Genomic DNA, 22,162 nt, shown 5'->3' with positions numbered 1-22,162 from the left:
TGTTCGTAATTTTAACACCCAGGTACTTCGTTGAATTGACAGCCTTGAGAATTGTACTATTTATCGAGTAATCGAATTCCAACTAATTCCAACTAATGGTACTCTAACTCCCCCCTGTGGTACGGTAGCAGCTACTTTTATGCCTGAAGATTTCTTTTCATTAAGAGTGGCATCAAGTGTTCTATTTGCTGCTGTATGATCCAGGACATTTCTTTTTATTGATTTGGCCTACAAAGGACAAAATGAAATAACTTATGTATTCTTTCTTTTCTCCTTTCTTTCTTTACAGTAATTTATCATCCTTTCCCTATGGTTTTCTCTTTTCTCTTCTGTCCATATTGCACCTGTCTTTTCCTTTGTTTTCTTCTTGATGCACTTGCAAACTATTACTTTTGCTCCGGACCTTTCTCTTTCTCCTATTTCTTCCTCCATTATTTCCATTTCCCTCCGGTCTGCTTTAACTTCTTTTTGCTATCTTGTTCTCATCTGGCCTTTTTTATATATTCGTAGAATGCAACTCTTCTCTTCCTCATCGTGTCCGTCACTCGATCTTTGTTCGTATAAACGTCTTTATTACTTCTCAATTTCAATTTTCCATTCTCATATTTTGGTCCCAAGGTTTCCTGATTATTTTCCTTTCCTTCTTTTCTACTTCGCCTGATTGTTTGGCTGTATTTAACGAAAGGCGTTGTGATGCATAAAGGCATTCTCGTTTAATGACAGTATTGTAGTGTCGAAGTTTTGCATTTATGGGAACAGATTTCTTGTTATACAGGCTTTTTGTTAGTTGAAAACTTACCTCCATTTCCATTGCCCATGCTAGATTGGCTTCTTTATCTAAGGTCTCATTATTATTATTATTATTATTATTATTATTATTATTATTATTATTATTTTATTGCCGAATAGACCGCAAAGACAAATAGGAATTACTTCGATGCTAAATTACAAAAAAAAGATTTATTACAGCAATAAACGCACTTAATAGTTAGGTGCTGATGTTTCACGATTCTAACCAACTAACATCCCGATCGCTCATGGCATGCGTGCTTGTAGGCTGCCCCTAGAATCATCTTTTGGGCAAGTCCTCCACAACGCGCTAGGAATAGCTGTACGACACTACAAACTCCTCAAAACGTGAAACTTTAAACTGGACTCACAATTTCCTCGAGAGTTGCTCACCGGAAACATCAGCTGTTCGACATCATAAATGACTATGACAGTGGGGTTTTACCTGTTGGCTTAATCTATACCATCCTTTCAGTTCAAACGCACCTCGAGCAATCGTGTGGCTTGATGTAACTCGTATGGGTGCCTTCTCGACTTCAGCCGATTATATGGTGGGGCCAGGCGGAGTAGACGGTGGCTGACACCTGCTCCGTAATACTTCCGCACTCATTCGGAGACACAGCACGGTGGGCAAATATTTGACAGCGTCTGAACTCACTGCCTGCCTGCTGCTGCCCGTACCTGCGTTCGCGTGTACGTCGTTTCAGCCACGACTGCCATCAGAATTCTGCGGAATCAGAATTCTGCGGAAGCGGAAAAGAGGACGATGGGAGACCACGTGAGGAGAGGTTTGGGACGTAACTTGTAAATGGAACGCCTTTTACACATCTTCCCTGCTTGGATTTCTTCTCTCAGTTATGTCCAGTTGCTTATTCTTCACAAAGATTACCGTATTTGATTTCACATCCCTAGATGCGTCAAATCTACGAGTGTCAACATATTTAGAAATACGATTTTCTTTCGCAATTTTACCAGACGATATTTAAATTTTCTAATGCGTATACTATGAGGCGTATTATGCCCCAGTCTGCTTTAAAAATACACATTCTGTAGGAAAACGTGGTACTGGCAATTTCAGTTTCCTGGGAACCTATCTCACTTCTAAAACAAAATAGCCATGTCTGTCAAAAATTACCAAAAGCTTTATCAAGATCACCAACACACCAACAACGGCAACATTAAACGATACGGACACAGAAGAGAACAACAACACAGAAGCAAGTTTAGGATTAAACAAGGCAGAAAAGGATGATTGTAACTGCAGATTTGATAGACTCTCACTGGCTTTCCCTAGCACCAGGACAAATGCCAAAATCAAACCGTCGTCCCATGCAGCAAAATGTACCTCAACAGAATAATACACGTGTAACGTAAGGCACGAAAGAACAACAGGTTCTCTATGTGGTCACCTCTCCCCACCCGAAAAGAAATGAAAGGTGAAAAAAAATCTACGTAATCCCTATACACTTGTTAAGAACTTTTCACAACGTTGCAGTATCGTTTTCAGCCCACCCGAGAATCGAACCATTGACAATGATGGTTTCATTTCGTCCTCGACTTTAAACCGTTGTCCACCAGTCAATTACTGCGCAAGAGGTCGAGAGACTTTAGGAGAGCTTTCCGATTTTATGTATCTTTATTTCTGGAATTGTTGCAGCTAAACATTGACACTATGAGAAATGTTTTCAGTATGGACTGTTGTCTCACTAAAGTAGAATCAATTTCTCTTTGTTATTAGCAGACTGTTTATGAATTTTCTACCATTAAGTCATTTTAATTGGAAAAAATTTCATATACATCTCTGCTTTTGACAATCAGCCGCTTTTGTTATTATTGTATTCTCTTAATTATTTTATAGCATTTCTGAAAATCTGAATGTTTTTTTAGTGCTTGATGAGATAAAGGCCCAAAAAGCACATTCTTAGATACGCGAGTCCAGATGAGATACTCAAACGTCTCACTTTTTTCTGTGTATAACCATTTCTGAGGAGATCAGGGTCTGCCATGTGTCTGTGTATTGGCTTAATGTCCTCTATAACAGCCATTGAGATAGAATTTTTGCGGTGATAAGGAAATCTTTTTTTATTTTTTTTATTTTTTAACTACGACTGAGGATCGTCTGGACAAGCAAAATGAACAGTATTATTGTCAGCAGACCATTAGTGTGAATCTGTTGCCCATACAGATTGCCTCATTTACTGGAAATTTTTTGCATTATATCTTAATATTATGCTGTAGTGCTGCTGATGTTCATTTATAAATGTGTCTGGTATGCGACTTATAATGTTTTTATCATAAAAACTGCAAAAAAAAAGGATGGATCAAAAACTGAGCCATAAACAGAGGTGGTTGCTGTGACAATGGTACTAACAGAAAACTCGAGGTTTCTACTAAAAACAAGTAACATGCAGAGTGAACCATCAGTTAGGCCGGGTCACAAACAACAACTCAAGTACACATGTTATTCCAAAACGTTATCATGGGAGTAGGGGCCAGGAGGTGCTGGTGAAATAACGCACGCTGCTAAAGACAACTTTTTATTTTAAGACTTTCTCAATAATAAATTTTTAAGTTTGGCTTATTTAAAAAACTATTTCAAAACCATTTCCAATAGCTGACAAATTTTCTTTATGAAAAGGAGATTGCAAGGTATGACGTTAACAACTTCCCAATAATAATATTTTAAACTTTATATATATAACAACAGTTAAAAAAACTCTTTTAAAGGTAGCTCTATGTAAAGGATATTGCAAGGTTTGACGTTAACAATAAGAAGATTTTAAACTTGTTCTATCAATAATGGGAACAATTCCAAAAAAAAAAAACCTTAAGTAGCTAGCTAGCTTGTACTAAGCAAAAATAGTTGTCTCTCGCCAGTTACATAAATTATATTTGTTACAAGATAAATGTTAATAAGCCAGCACACAAACCTTCACATTAAAGGCAGTTCCTCCCCAAAAAAAAAAAAAATCCTTAGCTCGGTGAGGGAGTGACACGTGTAAAGGGGCGGAATAGCTGCCGGTGGTCTACAGGGTTACAGCAGACCAGCCTCAAAACTTCCATTACAAGGCGCCACCTCCCCGAGTTACTCAGAACCAAAAGACGTAGCAAGGGCGGTGCCTGCACAGACCTCGAACCACAGTGACCCCCTACACCGACCCTAAATGACCCAATCGAGGTGTGAATGAAAACGGTCCGACCAAGAAGCAATAACCACATTCCCGCGGTCAGGCAAACGAAAACTGTAGTGGGACGTCCCCAACAAAACCTCTCGTGAAGAAACTCATACACTTGACTAGAACTTGAAAAGCTTCTCTTTATACCGGGTGATAAAAAAAGTCAGTATAAATTTGAAAACGTAATAAACCACGGAATAATGTAGATAGAGAGGTACAGATTGACACACACGCTTGGAATGACATGGAGTTTTAGTAGAACCAAAAAAAACAAAGGTCACAAAATGTCAGACATATGGCGCTGGACAGCAACACTGCTACCGTGACGGGTGAGAGGTACGCCGATATGTTAACAGAATCGCATCATCCCCAGCCTGGCTGATAAACACCTGCTGGAACGTACGATGTTTATGTAGGATGGCGCTCCACCCCACATTGCTAGACACGTGAAAGATCTCTTGCGCGCGTCGTTTGGTGATGATCGTGTGCTCAGCCGCCACTTTCGTCACGCTTGGCCTCCCAGGTCCCCAGACCTCAGTCCGTGCGATTATTGCCTTTGGGGTTACCTGAAGTCGCAAGGGTATTGTGATCGACTGACATCTAGAGGGATGCTGAAAGACAACATCCGACGGCAATGCCTCACCATAACCCCGGAAATGCTTTGCAGTGCTGTTAACAACATTATTCCTCGACTACAGCTATTGTTGAGGAATGATGGTGGACATATTGAGCATTTCCTGTAAAGAACATCATCTTTGTCTTACTTTGTTATGCTAATTATTACTAGTCCGATCAGATGAGTCGCCATCTGTCGAACATTTTTTGAACTTTTGTATTTTTTTGGTTCTAATAAAACCCCATGTCATTCCAAGCATGTGTGTCAATTTGTACCTCTCTATCTACATTATTCCGTGATTTATTCAGTTTTCAAATTTATACTGACTTTTTGATCACCCAGTATATATCTGTTACATTGAAACTGTACTCAATGTCTCACATTCCAGCCCAGCACCAGGAACACGTCGCACTTCCAAATGCTTCTCAGAGCCAACGGCTGCCAGTGGTTTCAACGCGCTGACCTCCTGCACCACGGCTTCTAAGCTTCATAAGACGCGTACATGCGGGTAAGGCAGACTTAGCCCCTGACAGCCAAGAGGTCGGCCAAAGCACGTGGCGAGCAGTTGACGACCCCCAACAGCAGGGCCCCGCTCGCGCCACCACCTCTCTCGGTCACCGCCCAGTACGTACTACACAGATCGTCACCCGACGGTACACTCGCTCCACCTCCCGCCAGAGGACGGTAGCGATCCAAACAGTGCGCCAAACCTAAAGCGCCACCGCAAACACGAAACGCGAAGCGATAGCACTCCGCCTGGCGCGCATTTCCAGGAGCCGGACACAGCTGCGGCTCACATTCTACACTTTCCGCCTGCGGAAATGCGGTGTGAATACGAACACATTATTGGCTGCATATCTTTCCTAATCGCACATACGGTTCACTAAAACGAAAAAAAACTTGTTAGAATGCCTCGCACATTTGGAGCTCTCGCGTGTTCTCCGGTGAGGGACGAACAGCCAGAGGTAGATCGGCAGGTGTCGCACTCGTTTTGCACGACAGGGGAAGCTGGGGGCAGAGGGCGCGTCCTGCCGCGGTTCCCAAGTCAATCCCGGCCGCCTTCCAGCTGATTACCGTCGGTAATAACTCGTGGGACGGCTAAAGGTCAGCACGCAGCCGTCTCGGCCTGTTTTGCTACCGACTAGGAACTTGCTTGAGCGATTATGTAAGGGCAAGTCGAACGAAAGCGAGGCGGACAGAAAACGGCAAGTAAACTGTGTATTATTCCGAAGGTAATCGTCTTAACTGTTAAGTTATTCGTCCAACTGCGAGAGAAGACGGTCAGTGCCTTCATGTAAAAATGTTTGCGGTTGCGGACGGAACAATCACTGTACCCTTCGTACATCCATATTTAAATTGGATGAAGGTGGGACACAGCTGGTATAATTTCTGTAGAAAACGAAATTCCTCCAATTTTATTTAAGATACACTACTGGCCATTAAAATTGCTACACCGCGAAGATGACGTGCTACACACGCGAAATTTAACCGACAGGAAGAAGCTGCTCTGATATGCACATGATTAGCTTTCCAGAGCACTCACACAAGGTTAGCGCCGGTGGCGACACCTACAACGTGCTAACATGAACGTTTCCAACCGATTTCTCATACACAAACAGCAGTTGATCGGCGTTGCCTGGTGAAACGTTGTTGTCATGCCTCTTGTAAGGAGGAGAAATGCGTACCATCACGTTTCCGACTTTGATAAAGGTCGGATTGTAGCCTATCGCGATTACTGTTTATCATATCACGACATCGCTGCTCGCGTTGGTCGAGATCTAATGACTGTTAGCAGAGTATGGAATCGGTGAGTTCAGGAGGGTAATATGGAACGCCGTGCTGGATCCCAACGGCCTCGTATGACTAACAGTCGAGATGACACGCATCTTATCCGCATGGCTGTAACTGATCATGCAGCGACGTCTCGATCCCTGAGTAAACAGATGGGAACGTTTGCAAGACAACAAACATCTGCACGCACAGTTCGACGACGTTTGCAGCAGCATGGGCTATCAGCTCGGAGACCATGGCTGTAGTTACCCTCGATGCTGCATCACAGACAGGAGCGCCTGCAATGGTGTCCTCAACGACGAACCTGGGTGCACGAATGGAAAAACGTCATTTTTTCGGATGAATCCAGGGTCTGTTTACAGTATCGTGATTTTCGCATCCGTGTTTGGCGACATCGCGGTGAACGCACATTGGAAGCGTGTATTCGTCATCGGCATACTGGCATATCACCGGCGTCATGGTATGGGGTGCCATTGGTTACACGTCTCGGTCACCTCCTGTTCGCATTGACGGCACTTTGAACAGTGGACGTTACATTTCAGATGTGTTACGACCCGTGGCTCTACCCTTCATTCGATCCCTGCGAAACTTTACATTTCAGCAGGATAATGCACGGCCGCACGTTACAGGTCCTGTACGGGCCTTTCTGGATACAGAAAATGTTCGACTGCTGCCCTGGCCAGCACATTCTCCAGATCATCAACCAATTGAAAACTTCTGGTCAATGGTGGCCAAGCAACTGGCTCGTCACAATACGCCAGTCACTACTGTTGATGAACTGTGGTATCGTGTTGAAGCTGCATGGGCAGCAAGCTCTGTTTCAATGTCCAGGCGTATCTACGCCGTTATTACGGCTAGAGGTGGTTGGGCTGGGTGAAAATTAAACTCCTCCAGCTGTACTTAAGATATTATATTTATTTGGTTACCAGTTTCGACGTTGCGTCAACCTCATCTTAAGGCCCGAACACTCTCAAGAAATCAAGTGTGTGTGGCTCAGTACTAGAAGTCCGCGGTGAGACCAACACGTGCTCCACAAGCATGGGCCTGAAGATGGCGTTGACGCAACGTCGAAACTGGTAGACAAAATAAGTATAATACACTACTGGCCATAAAAATTGCTACACCAAAAAGAAATGCAGATCATAAACGGGTATTCATTGGACAAATATATTATACTAGAAATGACATGTGAGTACATTTTCACGCAATTTGGGTGCATGGATCCTAAGAAATCAGTACCCACAACAACCACCTCTGGCCGTAATAACGGCCTTCATACGCGTGGACATTGGGTCAAAAAGAGCTTGGATGGCGTGTACAGGTATAGCTGCCCATCCAGCTTCCACACGATACCACAGTTCATCAAGAGTAGTGACTGGCGTATTGTGACGAGCCAGTTGCACGGCCACCATCGACCAGACGTTTTCAGTTGGTGAGAGATCTGGAGAACGTGCTGGCCAGGGCAGCAGTCCAACATTTTCCGTATCCAAAAAGGCCCGTACAGGACCTGCAACATGCGGTCATGCATTATCCTGCTGAAATGTAGGATTTCGCAGGGATCGAATGAGGAGAAGAGCCACTGGTTGTAACACATCTGAAATGTAACGTCCACGGTTCAAAGTTCCGTCAATGCGAACAAGAGGTGACCGAGACGTGTAACCAATGGCACCCCATACCGTCACGCCGGATGATACGCCAGTACGGCGATGACGAATGCACGCTTCCAATGTGCGTTCACCGCAATGTCGCCAAACACGGATGCGACCATCATGATGCTGTAAACAGAACCTGGATTGATCCGAAAAAATGACGTTTTGCAATTCGTGCACCAAGGTTCGTCTTTGAGGACACCATCGCAGGCGCTCCTGTCTGTGATGCAGCGTCAAGGGTAACCGTAGCCATGGTCTCCGAGCTGATAGTTCAAGCTGCTGCAAACTCCGTAGAACTGTTCGTGCACTGGTTGTCTTGCAAACGTCCCCATGTGTTGACTCAGGGATCGAGACATGGCTGTACGATCCGTTACAGCCATGCGGATAAGATGCGTGTCATCTCGACTGCTAGTGATACGAGGCCGTTGGGTTCCAGCATGGCATTCCGTATTACCCTCCTGAACCCACCTATTACATATTCTGCTAACAGTCATTAGATCTCGACCCACGCCAGCAGCAATGTCTCGATACGGTAAACCGCAATCGCGATAGGCTGCAATCCGACCTTTATCTAAGTCGGAAACGTGATGGTACGCATTTCTCCTCCATACAACAGGCATCACAAAACGTTTCACCAGGCAACGCCGGTCAACTGCTGTTTGTGTATGAGAAATCGGTTGGAAACTTTCCTCATGTCAGCACCTTGTATGTGTCGCCAGCGGCGCCAATCTTGTGTGAATGCTCTGAAAAGCTAATCATTTGCTTATCATAGTCTCATCTTCCTGTCGGTTAAATTTCTCGTCTGTAGCAGGTCATCTTCGTGGTGTAGCAATTTTAATGGCCAGTAGTGTAGTTTCCAAGTTATGACTTCTTAAACGACTTTATAGATTCCCCATTAGCTGTAATCCGACCGCGCGCCTTGTCGCTTAAGCGACGCGCAGCGAACGCAATTGGTGGTGAGCTCACTCTTCTAGCATTTGCACCACCGTCTACACTCTGCAAGCAACTTTACGGTGTGTGACGGAAGGTCTCCGTGGGAAGAAGCACCATAATCATCGGTATCGTTGAGAATATGTGTGAAGAAAACATAGAAATTGTTTTGGGGAAGGGAAATGAAAGACTGCGTTTTCTGGCAGAACTTTTAGAAAACGTAGGAAATCTATGAGTCTTGTCCGTCGTCGTTTGGAGTACTGCTGCGTGGTCTGGCATCTTTCCAGATAGGATTAACGGAGTAGGTGGAGAAATTTCAAAGAAGGGCTGCACGTTTTGTGTTATCGCGCAATAGAGGAGAGAGTGTCACGGACATGATATAGGATTTGGGATGGACATCATTAAAACGAAGCGGTTTTTCGTTGCAGCGGAATATTCTCACAAATTTTCAATCACCAACTGTCTTCTCCGAATGCGACAATAGTTTGTTGGCGCCGACGTACATAGGGAGAAGCGATGATCACAATAAAATGAGGGAAATCAGAGCTCGCACGGAAAGATGTAGGTGTTTGTTTTTCGCGCGCTGTTCGAGATTGGCATAACAAAGAATTATTGTGAAGATGGTTCGATGAATCCTCTGCCAGGCAATTAAGTGTGATCTGCAGAGTATCGATGTAGATGTAGATTTTTCCCTACATTGTCGTGCAGCGAAATGTTTGTGGGACGGAGTAATGTGTTCAAATGGTTCAAATGGCTCTGAACACCATGGGACGTAACATCTGAGGTCATCAGTCGCCTAGAACTTAGAACTACTTAAACCTAACTAACCTAAGGACATCACACACATCCATACCCGAGGCAGGATCGAACCTGCGAACGTAGCGGTCATGCAGTTCTGGACTGGAGCGTCTAGAACCGTTCGGCCACCGCTGCCGGCGTAATGTGTTCCTTGACCCTCACAGTCTTAGACATTCCAACAGCGTCTGCGACTGCAGTGACACGAGCACCTCTGTTGTGCTTCCGCACTTACAAAACGAACGAACAGAAAATCTCTCCTCTGCTCCGGCTCTGCCTTCACTGTAAATTCTCCCTGGGAAAGATCTCTGACGGATGGCCCGTACTGAAGAACAGATCGAACTAGGGTTCTGGAGCCTAACTCTTTCGCGGGTGAATGACATGTCTTTAGGTTTCTTTTAAAAACATGAAACATTGATCGGTTCCATATTTTTATGTAAGAGATAGGCCTTCGAGCAACTACAAAACCCGATACAACAGTAAACAAACACACTTCCTGACAAGAAAAGTGAAGCACCCAGAAGCGGAGGAGGAAACTAAATGAAACTGCACGGCTTCTACATCTACATCTACATCTACATTCATACTCCGCAAGCCACCCAACGGTGTGTGGCGGAGGGCACTTTACCTGCCACTGTCATTACTTCCCTTTCCTGTCCCAGTCGCGTATGGTTCGCAGGAAGAACGACTGCCGGAAAGCCTCCGTGCGCGCTCGAATCTCTCTGATTTTACATTCGTGATCTCCTCGGGAGGTATAAGTAGGGGGAAGCAATGTATTCGATACCTCATCCAGAAACGCACCCTCTCGAAACCTGGACAGCAAGCTACACCGCGATGCAGAGGGCCTCTCTTTCAGAGTCTGCCACTTGAGTTTGCTCAACATCTCCTTAACGCTATCACGCTTACCAAATAACCCTGTGACGAAACGCGCCGCTCTTCTTTGGATCTTCTCTATCTCCTCTGTCTACCCGACCTGTTATGGATCCCACACTGATGAGCAATACTCAAGTGTAGGTCGAATGAGTGTTTTGTAAGCCACCTCCTTTGTTGATGGACTACATTTTCTAAGGACTGTACCAATGAATCTCAACCTGGTACCCGCCTTACCAACAATTAATTTTATATGATCATTCCACTTCAAATCGTTCCGTACGCATACTCCCAGATATTTTACAGAAGTAACTGCTACCAGTGTTTGTTCCACTATCATATAATCATACAATAAATGATCTTTATTTCTATGTATTCGCAATACATTACATTTGTCTATGTTAAGGGTCAGTTGTCACTCCCTGCACTAAGTGCCTATCCGCTGCAGATCTTCCTGCATTTCGCTGCAATTTTCTTATGCTGCAACTTCTCTGTATACTACAGCATCATCCGCGAAAAGCCGCATGGAGCTTCCGACGCTATCTACTAGGTCATTTGTATATATTGTGAAAAGCAATGGTCCCATAACACCCCTGTGACACGCCAGAAGTTACTTTGACGTCTGTAGAGGGAGTACGTGATGTTACTTCAGTTATTAGAAAATCGACTCAAATTTACAAAGAGCTTGGCACTATTAGCCCACTTGTCGGTATGAACGCGCTTTGGCCAGGATGCACGCACTGATATGGTTAGAAAGGCTGTACTACAGCTGCTGTGTCCTCCCCTCAGACAAGCTGGCCCGCAAATGTCGGAACAGGTCACCGATATCCTGGATGCTGGCACTGGGACGCAGTAGACGTCTGAGAGGCTCCGATACACATTTTTATCGGGGACACACCTGGAGGTCTTGCTGATCACGGTAGTACCTTGGCAACATCACGGTAGTACCTTGGCAACATCACGGTAGTACCTTGTCAACACGCGGGTAGTTCATAGACACACGTGCCGTGTGTGGACGAACCTCCTGTTACGAAATGGCGGATCGGTAATCTATTGCCACGTGATAAGTAATACGCGAGGCTGCAGGGTACGTGTTAAGTACCACTGTGAAGTGAGAGTTCCTTTAAGGGGACCACACCCTGTCTATCTAACCCCTGGTAATTTAGGCACGTTGTAAGTAGGCTGTTTAAGTTTTTTTATTGGTAACGCCGCCGCCACGTAGCGCTCTGTATGAAAATCACTGGCTGTGTCGTGTGCTGTATGTGGCTGGTTTGCATTGTTGTCTGCCATTGTAGTGTTGGGCAGCGGCAGCTGGATGCTAACAGCGCGTAGCGTTGCGCAGTTGGAGGTGAGCCGCCAGCAGTGGTGGACGTGAGGAGAGAGATGGCGGAGTTTTGTAATTTGTAAGACTGGATGTCATGAACTATCATATATATTTGGACTATTAAGGTAAATACACTGTTTGTTCTCTATTAAAACCTTTCATTTTCTAACTGTGCCTCAGTAGTTAGTGACTTCCGTAGTTTGAATCTTTTATTTAGCTGGCAGTAGTGGCGCTCGCTGTATTGCAGTAGCTTGAGTAACGAAGATTTTTGTGAGGTGATTTGTGAAACGTATAGGTTAATGTTAGTCAGGGCCATTCTTTCGTAGGGATTTTTGGAAGTCAGATTGCGTTGCGCTAAAAATATTGTGTGTCAGTTTAAGCACAGTCTTGTATAATTGTTCTAAGGGGACGTTTCAACGTGATTGACCCATTTCTGAAAAATCTATCTGATGCAGGACCTTAATATTCTTACTATGTGTTACACGATGCTGCTAGAGTCAACTGTACTAAAACCTAATTTATCTCAACTGTACTAAAATGTACTTGATCCATTTATAGTTTTAAGAAATACTTTTTTTTAAATTTATTAACAAAAAATATTAAGTTTTTTCTGCAGAAAATATTTTTTTCTGCACTTCCTAATGGGGGAATATTAATGAATGTAGTACCAGAGGTGGCTTTTTATGTTATGCAGAGTGTCCGAAAATCCTGCTGCATTTGATGGCCCTCGTTTGGCCTCTAGCAGGTCTTGCAGCTTCTTTTTCACTTTCCTGGATGTTGGCCATATAAGATGCAGACCTGGCTGCATCGGCTGTTCTCATTTTATCGCAATGTTGCAGCCCAGTGATCAAAGTTTCACCAGGATTAATTCCTAGCTTTTTCAGTACCCAACAGCCGCGCGGGATTAGCCGAGCGGTCTAAGGGCTGCAGTCATGGGCTGTACGGCTGGTCCCGGCGGAAGTTCGAGTCCTCCCTCGGGCATGGGTTTGTGTGTTTGTCCTCAGGATAATTTAGGTTCCCTAGTGTGTAAGCTTAGGGACTGATGACCTTAGCAGTTAAAAATGGCTCTGAGCACTATGGGACAGCGGAGGTCATCAGTCCACTAGAACTTAGAACTACTTAAACCCAACTAACCTAAGGACATCACACACATCCATGCCTGAGGCAGGATTCGAACCTGCGACCGTAGCGGTCATGTGGTTCCAGACTGAAGCGCCCAGAACCGCACGGCCACACCGGCCGGCTTAGCAGTTAAGTCCCACAAGATTTCACACACATCATCATCAGTACTCAACACTTTCCAATATTACCACAGTTGAATGTAATAACAGCGCCATGAACTCCTAGTTTCATTGTACGCATGCCAGCACATACAGTTTTAGGAAGGCGGCTCCAAATTATGTTGATGAAACATTCATTTGGGTTCTGTGTCTGCCCCTGCAGACATTTCCTTAGAAGGTCAAAATGAGCCAAGTCTCTGAAAATAGGTTTAATTGCTGTAATAACAGCAGCAGGAAGAGAATACTGGTGGGAATAACTCTCCAGTTGCCTGAGCCCTGTTGTATTTGCACCACGAATTTTCTCCTGATGGACACAATCCATGACATGGCTTATCAGCAGTAGAGGACTTACACAAGAATATGGCCCAAACATCTCTCTTCATTGCCTCCAGATTTTCTTTATTTCTCCTAATTGCCTGCCATAGTATACCTGCAAGTTTTCTATTCAGTTTTAGTTAACCGACCCTGTCCAGTCAACAATTTTCCATCTTCTAATTTTTTTCCTCCCATATCAACAGTTAGTTTTCTCAGTCTTCTTCCCAAACGTTTTTGAACATGGACTATACATTCTATTTTGCTAATAATGGCATCTCCATAGATTGGATTAGATTAGATTAGTACTTGTCCGATAGATCATGAATACAACACCTCGGAACGATGTGAAACGTGTCAGGTTAATAGAAGGTGTCTATACAAGATATTACATTACACAAAATATTACATGAAACTTAATATATTTAATTTTTTTGTGGGTGTTGGGGAAATTACCCACTTACTATATCCAAAAATTCATCTAATGAGTAGAAGGAGTTGCCATTAAGAAATACTATCTGTCAGACTTTTGATGCTATTGCCGGCCGATATAGCCGAGCGGTTCTAGGCTCTTCAGTCTGGAACCGCGCGACCACTACGGTCGCAGGTTCGAATCCTGTTTCGGGCATGGATGTGTGTGATGTCCTTATGTTAGTTAGGCTCAAGTAGTTCTAACTTCTTCGGGACTGATGACCTCAGATGTTGGGTTCCATAGTGCTCAGGGCCATATGAACCATTTGATGCTATTAGGTAAATGACCAAAGACTTTACCCCCTTCTGAGCCAAAGTTAGCTTTAACCATGAGTAGTGAAGATCATCCTTTCTCCTAGTGTTGTAGCCATGTACACTGCTATTACTTTCGAATTAGTGCGCATTGTTAATAACAAATTTCATAAGTGAATACGTATATTGTGAGGCTACAGTGAAGATCTCTAGCTCTTTAAAGAAGTGTCTGCAGGATGATCTTGGATGAGCTGCTGATGTAGTGAAATGCAGTTTTGCACATTTCCCGAAACGACAATGATTGCATTTATGAGCCGGTTTACGTCATACAGATATCAGGCAATATGAGTGTGTGAAGCAGGTAATACTTATTAACATAATAAGTTGGGTAGCTCTACGGGATCCAATCATCGATGAATTCAGAAGATGGCATTTTTTCACATCTGTCAGACTTATTTTATTTGTACACGACATGTTTCTTTTTAGGTGGTTTCCTTTATGTGCCTTCATGGAGACTAGCATAACGATACTTATAACTAACTTATTAGAAAGACTGTTACCTGCTGTAGAATAATATGCCATATACATTGAAATGGCAGCTCCTTTAAGTTTTGGTGCAGACATATGCTGGCTTTGGTTTGACAGCTTCACTGTTTAATAAGGCGTGAAGTTTACAAACGTACGACATTGACCAATGAATAAAGCTAGGTATGGACTAATAATTTCAAATAACTATATTGGTTAAAAACAGTCATGGTTGCAATTTTTTTTTTTCAACGAAGCGTTTCGCCTTATTTAGGCATCTTCAGGTTAACTAAACAGAAAACAGAGAACAAATATCTCTATTTAATAACCTATAAGCAGGTATAAACAGATCACCCATTGAAAATATAAACAGATCACCTATTGAAAGAGCAAATACCTTAATTTAGTATTTCTTAGAATTATCCTTCAGTCAGTGTAGCCAAAGGGCATCGTCGAATATATCAGGCCAACATCCCCTTAGTTAAACTCAGTAAACCTCAGCCCCCATCTCACTCTGTTACTCCCTCCTTTGAACGGGAACGCGTTATGCAAATCTTGGTGCCTCTCGCGTCCATCTAGAAAAGGAAATGATTTTACTGTTTTATATTTCTAGTTTTAACTGAGTTTAACGAATGCGATGTTGGCCTGATATATTCGACGATGCCCTTTGGCTACAATGATTAAAGGATTCTTAAGAAATACCAAATTAAGGTATTTGCTCTTTCAATAGGTGATCTGTTTATATTTTCAATAGGTTATCTGTTTATACATGCTTATAGGTTATCCAAGACTACACAACGCGAACGCGATTCTTAAATAGATGTATTTGTTCTCTGTTTTCTAGTTAGATAACCTGAAGATGCCTAAATAAGGCGAAACGCGTCGTTGAAAATTAAAAAAAAGTAACTTTGCAACCAAGACTGTTTTTAACCAATATTGTTAAGCACTGGTTTGCTGTTATGCCACATATGGACTGGAAGAATTTCTCAGATAACTATGACTGAATGTCGGAAAAAATTAATAAACAAAAATGTAGCTTAAGCCAAGAGCGGGGGAGAGCGGTCACAACATGCCCTCCGTCTGCTCCTACCTCCATCCTATAGAAACAATACTATGGTATTTGCAAATCAGTCTCGCATCCTGCCCCACCACACAGGCGAGCGTACCAGTTCAGAATCAGCTTCAACAAATCCAGAACATTCAATCAATACTGACTGGCAGTAAGAATACTGAAAGGTCAGTTCTACGCCTACGTCCACATTCGTAAGCTGCAATCCTCTGGGAAGTGCGTGGCAGAGCGTACTTCCCACTGTAACAGTTAGTTGGTCTTCTTTCGGTTCCACTCACGTTATGAAATGATTGTTTAAACGGCTCTGCCATGAAATGTCAAAATTCTTCCCTCGTAAGCCACTGCTCCCCTTGAAACTTAGGTGGGGGGAGGGGAGGGGTGCGAGCAAATATCAGACTGCAGCCAGAGTTGGCAACTACGGCGTTACACCACGCACGTTTCGATTTCTTTTCAAGCATCTTCAGTGATCACTGTAACAATGTGGTTTTCCTTACAAATGTTTTGCAACAGCGTAATATATATATATATATATATATATATATGTGTGTGTGTGTGTGTGTGTGTGTGTGTGTGTGTGTGTGTGAGGGGGGGGGGGGGGGAGCTGTTTGAAACAAGAGGTCTGTTCACGATCTTGGCAAAGTAATGGAAATGGAAATGTCGTGTGGATAGGGCCTCCCGTCGGGTAGACCGTTCGCCGGGTGCAAGTCTTTCGATTTGACGCCACTTCGGCGACTTGCGCGTCGATGGGGAATGAAATGGTGATGATTAGGACAACACAACACCCAGTTCCTGAGCGAAGAAAATCTCCGACCCAGCCGGGAATCGAACCCGGGCCCTTAGGATTGACGGTCTCTCACGCTGACCACTCAGCTACCGACGGACTCCTGGCAAAGTGATTTGTAAGAAAAAAAATATTATTACAGTAATCGCTGAAGATGCTTTAAGATAAAGTGAGACGCGTAAGGTCTAAATAAAACATATTACAGTCGGAAAACACGGAATATACCGTAACCTTTATCACTTGCCTGACAGTAATTCGCAGATAAAATTGGCCAAGAAACTTCTCCCTCAGCGACGTATAAGGTGTCATTCATAACTGACAGCGTCTATGAATGTTGTTGTTGTGCTCTTCAGTCCTGAGACTGGTTTGATGCAGCTCTCCATGCTACTCTATCCCGTGCAAGCTGCTTCATCTCTCAGTACCTACTGCAACCTACATCCTTCTGAATCTGCTCAGTGTATTCATCTCTTGGTCTCCCTCTACTATTTTTACCCTCCGCGCTGCCCTCAAATACTAAATTGGCGATCCCTTCTTCTAGTCAAGTTATGGCACAAATTTCTCTTCTCCCCAATTCTTTTCAATCACTATTATGTGATCTACTCATCTAATTTCAGCATTCTTCTGTAGCACCATATTTCGAAAGCTTCTCTTCTTGTCTAATCTATTTATCGTCCATGTTTCACTTCCATGCATTGCTACACTCCATAGAAATACTTTCACAACGATTTCCTGACACTTAAACCTATACTCGATATTAACAAACTTCTCTTCTTCAGAAACGCTTTATTTGCCATTGCCAGTCTACATTTTATATCCTCTCCACTTCGACCATTATCAGTTATTTTGCTTCCCTAATAGCAAAACTCATTTACTACTTTAAGCGTCTCATTTCCTATTCTAATTCCCTCAGCATCACCCAATTTAATTCGACTACATTCCATTATCCTCGTTTTGCGTTTGTTGATGTTCATCTTATATTCTACTTTCAAGGCACTGTCCATTCCGTTCAACTGCTCCTCCAAGCCCTTTGCTGTCTCTGACAGAATTACAATGTCATCGGCGAACCTCAAAGTTTTTATTTCTTCTCCCTGGATTTTAATACCCACTTCAAATTTTTCTTTTGCTTCCTTTATTGCTTGTGCAATATACAGATTGAATAACATCGGTGAGAGGCTACAACCCTGTCTCACTCCCTTCCCAACCACTGCTTCTCTTTCATGTCCGTCGACTCTTATAACTGCCATCTGGTTTCTGCATAAATTGTAAATAGCCTTTCGCTCCCTGTATTTTACCCCTGCCACCTTCAGAATTTGAAACAGAGTATTCCAGTCAACGTTGTCAAAAGCTTTCTCCCAAAGTCTACAAATGCTAGATACGTAGGTTTGCCTTTCCTTAACGTATTTTCTAAGATAACTTGTAAGTTCAGTATTGCCTCACGTGTTCCAACATTTTTACGGAATCCAAACTGATCTTGCCCGAGGTCGGATTCTACTAGTTTTTCCATTCGTCTGTAAAGAATTCGTGTTAGTATTTTGCAGCCGTGGCTTATTAAACTGATAATTCGGTAACTTTCACATCTGTCAACACCTGCTTTCTTTGAGATTGCAATTATTATATTCTTCTTGAAGTCCGAGGGTATTTCGCCTGTCTCATACATTTTGGTCACCAGATGGTAGAGTTTTGTCAGGACTGGCTCTCCCAAGGCCGTCAGTAGTTTCAATGGAATGTTGTCTACTCCTGGGGCCTTGTTTCTACTCGGGTCTTTCAGTGTTGTGTCAACCTTTTCACGCAGTATCGTATCTCCCATTTCATCTACATCCTCTTCCATTTCCAGAAAATTGTCCTCAAGTACATTGCTCTTGTATACACCCTCTATATACTCCTTCCACCTTTCTGCTTTCCCTTCTTTACTTAGAACTGGGTATCCATCTGAGCTCTTGATATTGATACAAGTGGTTCTCTTTTCTCCAAAGGTCTCTTTAATTTTCCTGTAGCCAGTATCTACCCTACCCCTAGTGAGATAAGCTTCTACATCCTAACACTAGTCCTCTAGCCATGCCTGCTTAGCCATTTTGCACTTCCGGTCGATCTCGTTTTTGAGACGTTTGTATTTCTTTTTGCCTGCTTCATTTAATGCATTTTTATATTTTCTCCTTTCGTCAATTAAATTCAATATTTCTTCTGTCAACCAAGGATTTCTACTGGCCCTCGTCTTTTTACCTACTTGATCTTCTGCTGCCTTCACTATTTCATCCCTCAGAGCTACCCATTCTTCTTCTACTGTGTTTCTTTCCTCCATTCCTGTCAATTGTTCCCTTATGCTCTCCCTGAAACTCTGTACAACCTCTGGTTCTTTCAGTTTATCCAGGTCCCATCTCCTTAAATTGCCACCTTTTTGCAGTTTTTTTAAGTTTTAATGTACGGTTCATAACCAATAGATTGTGGTCAGAGTCCACATCTACCCCTGGAAATTGTGTTACAATTTAAAAGCTGGTTCCTAAATCTCTGTCTTACCATGTGTGTGTGTGTGTGTGTGTGTGTGTGTGTGTGTGTGTGTGTGTGTGTGTGTGTGTGGGTGGGTGGGGGGGGGAGCAAGAGGGGGGGGGGGGCTGTTTGAAACAAGAGGTCTGTTTACGATCTTGGCAAAGTGATTTGTAAGAAAAAACATATTATTACAGTAACCGCTGAAGATGCTTTAAAAGAAAGTGAAAAGCATAAGGTCTAAATAAAACATATTAGAGTCGGAAAACACGGAATATACCGTGACATGTAGTCTTGCTTGTCAGTGATTCGCAGATAAAATTGGTCTAGAAACTTCTCCCTCAGCGGCGTATATGGTGTCATTCGTATCGGACAGCGTCTATGAATACAACGAGTAAAATCTTTAAAACTTGAACACGTGAAGTATTCTCTGACATGTTATTTAAAGTGGTTCGTATATGACACTGGATTAAAGAGAGCTCGCACGGATGGATATAATGACAGATTTGCCCCGTGGTCGATCAACGAGTACGATCGCAAGAATGCGTAAGAACTGTCGATAAGAAGCACCCACTGCCACGCGCTTCTAGGCGCATAGGCGCAGACGCGTGTGTGGCAGGGAACACGTGGCGGCGCAGTAGCGCCGTGTGGTCGATAGGCGGCGCCTGTGCGCAGGCGCGGGGTCCGCGCATGCGCACCGGCACTCTCGGCCAGCGCTCGGCGGCCGCGCCGGCTCCGCGCTGCGCTCCGCTCAGTCCAACTCGGCAGTGCGCCCAGACATGTGCTCGCGGGACCATGGCAGACTGCTTCCTGCCCTTCTGCCCCGCGCCAGCGCCCGTGCCGCCGCACCCGCACCCGGAGTTCGCAGTCTTCTACGCCGCGGTACGTACCGACCGCCGCGCTACCGGGCGCTGTGGCACGTTGCGCGCCTGTCTTCTGTGCCACCGGCGACCACGTGGTGCTTCCGCCCACTGGAGCCTGCCTGCTGGTCCAGCTGCCACTAGCCGACTCGGAAGTTTCGGATGTCAAAGCAGCAAGTGTTGATCTGTTGTGCCTCACTGCTGGTTCGGCGTGTCCTCGCCACTTCCGCACGTCAATAAATTCAGTGAACCGTGCAGATCTCGTGACTGTGTTAGATCTGGTATTAACCCTACGCGCACCTTCCCCTGTTTGCTGCAGTGGGCGACCCCGTAGCGTATGTGTGTGTGTACGTACGTGTCCTGGCGACGGAGCACCGTTTTGAAGGTCAATAACGGTAGTGTGATTGCGTAACGTTGCCCGCAGCCGGCCGGCAGATTAAGTGGCCGCTGCGCTTTGGACCTGCAAAGTGTGTCGGTCCGGCCGCACCGGCCTTGCTCGTTTTGCCAGGTGGAGCGCCGCTGCGGGGTATTTTTGCACCGTGAAATCCGCACTGCCGCCCCCCCCCCCCCCCCCCCCCCCCCCCTGCCGTGCCGGGAAGTAGGGCAGTCGCGCTGCAGCTGGTGGATTGCACTGCGGGCCAGACACCGGGGGTCCGGCGCGCCGATACGTCTCCGTCCGCACGCGCTATTTATACTGGCGTGACTTCGGCCGGTCGGTGCCACGGTGCGTGGAGTGCAGTGTGTGTGGTGCTGCGACACTCCAGCGCAGTACGATGCCGTAAGAGAGGTGTGCGTAGCCCTAGGACAAGGTTTGGTTCGGGCCGGCGGATCTATCACATTTACTGTCCATCTGGTGGCAGCTGTGTTTCATATTGATAGCAATATTAGCACGATGCTGAGCAGCAACTTTCTTGCCAACGTAGGCTTTACCGTGTTGTGCTAGTGAAGCCCTGTTGCTTGCCAAAAGTAAAGATAGCCAGTTAGCTGAAAGTGACGATATGCTTAAAGTGTGACATCACCACCGGTACTTTTCTGTAAAGCTGAAATACAAAAGTTGCTGAAATGAATGATCATACTACATTATATTATGGTATGTTGTTGTGGTCTTCAGTCCTGAGACTGGTTTGATGCAGCTCTCTATGCTACTCTATCCTGTGCAAGCTTCTCCCAGTACCTACTGCAACCTACATCCTTCTGAATCTTAGTGTATTCATCTCTTGGTCTCCCTCTACGATTTTTACCCTCCACACTGCCCTCCAATGCTAAATTGGTGATCCCTTGATGCCTCAGAACATGTCCTACCAACCGATCCCTTCTTCTGGTCAAGTTGTGCCACAAACTTCTCCCCAATCCTATTCAATACTTCCTCATTAGTTATGTAATCTACCCATCTAATCTTCAGCATTATTCTGTAGCACCACATTTCGAAAGCTTCTATTCTCTTCTTGTCCAAACTATTTATCGTCCATGTTTCACTTCCACACATGGCTACACTCCATACAAATACTTTCAGAAACGACTTCCCCACACTTAAATCTATACCCGATGTTAACAAATTTTTCTTCAGAAATGCTTTCCTTGCCATTGCCAGTCTACATTTTACATCCTCTCTACTTCGACCGTCATCAGTTATTTTGCTCCCCAAATAGCAAAACTCCTTTACTACTTTAAGTATCACATTTCCTAATCTAATTCCCTCACCATCACCCGACTTAATTCGACTACAATCCATTATCCTCGTTTTGCTTTTGTTGATGTTCATCTTATATCCTCCTTTCAAGACAGTCCATTCCATTCAACTGCTCTTTCAAGTCCTTTGCTCTCTGTGACAGAATTAAAATGTCATCGGCGAACCTCAAAGAATTAAATTGCAAAAGTGATCACACCTGTGTGTTTGCGTAGCCGAAAGACACTTCCTTTTTTGAAAAATAAAAACAAAGAAATTGTTCAGATTTGCGTATGTGACTGGAAAGTAATCATTGCTACGGAAGAATCTATCCAAGACCTCTCATTTACTCTACCTTCCAGAATTCATTCTGTAAACAATGCCAACTGTTGTAAGTTAATTACAATAATTAAAGTGTAACCCCCCTCCCCCGGACTTATGGTGAAATACATGATCCGGTCGACTTTGCGAAGCCGCTTAATGTGAATGTAAGAATTGTTGATTAGACAGACCTGTTAGCTACAT

At 44.2% G+C, this 22,162-nt stretch overlaps 1 protein-coding gene across 11 annotated transcripts in view; it reads left to right on the top strand.

Moving 5' to 3' along the window:
- LOC126267365 (la-related protein Larp4B-like) overlaps positions 1-22,162 on the top strand; it is a 759,608-nt gene that overhangs the window by 462,540 nt on the left and 274,906 nt on the right. For 2 of the 11 annotated variants that reach the window (XM_049972539.1, XM_049972523.1), the window contains exon 1: positions 19,818-19,993. The exons of 4 other annotated variants lie outside the window; for them this stretch is intronic. In XM_049972539.1, the coding sequence (XP_049828496.1) occupies positions 19,907-19,993 (87 nt within the window). In that variant the 5' untranslated portion in view covers positions 19,818-19,906. Of the gene's footprint in view, positions 1-19,718; positions 19,994-20,617; positions 20,761-22,162 lie in introns of those variants that run through there. 5 more of the 11 variants (XM_049972506.1, XM_049972521.1, XM_049972509.1 and 2 more) reach the window with 5 other exon arrangements.

This window comes from Schistocerca gregaria, chromosome 4 (assembly GCF_023897955.1).
Source record: "Schistocerca gregaria isolate iqSchGreg1 chromosome 4, iqSchGreg1.2, whole genome shotgun sequence".
Taxonomy (NCBI): domain Eukaryota; kingdom Metazoa; phylum Arthropoda; class Insecta; order Orthoptera; family Acrididae; genus Schistocerca; species Schistocerca gregaria.
The sequence above is the reverse complement of the archived record's forward strand: the minus strand, read 5'-3'. Positions and strand labels throughout refer to the sequence as shown.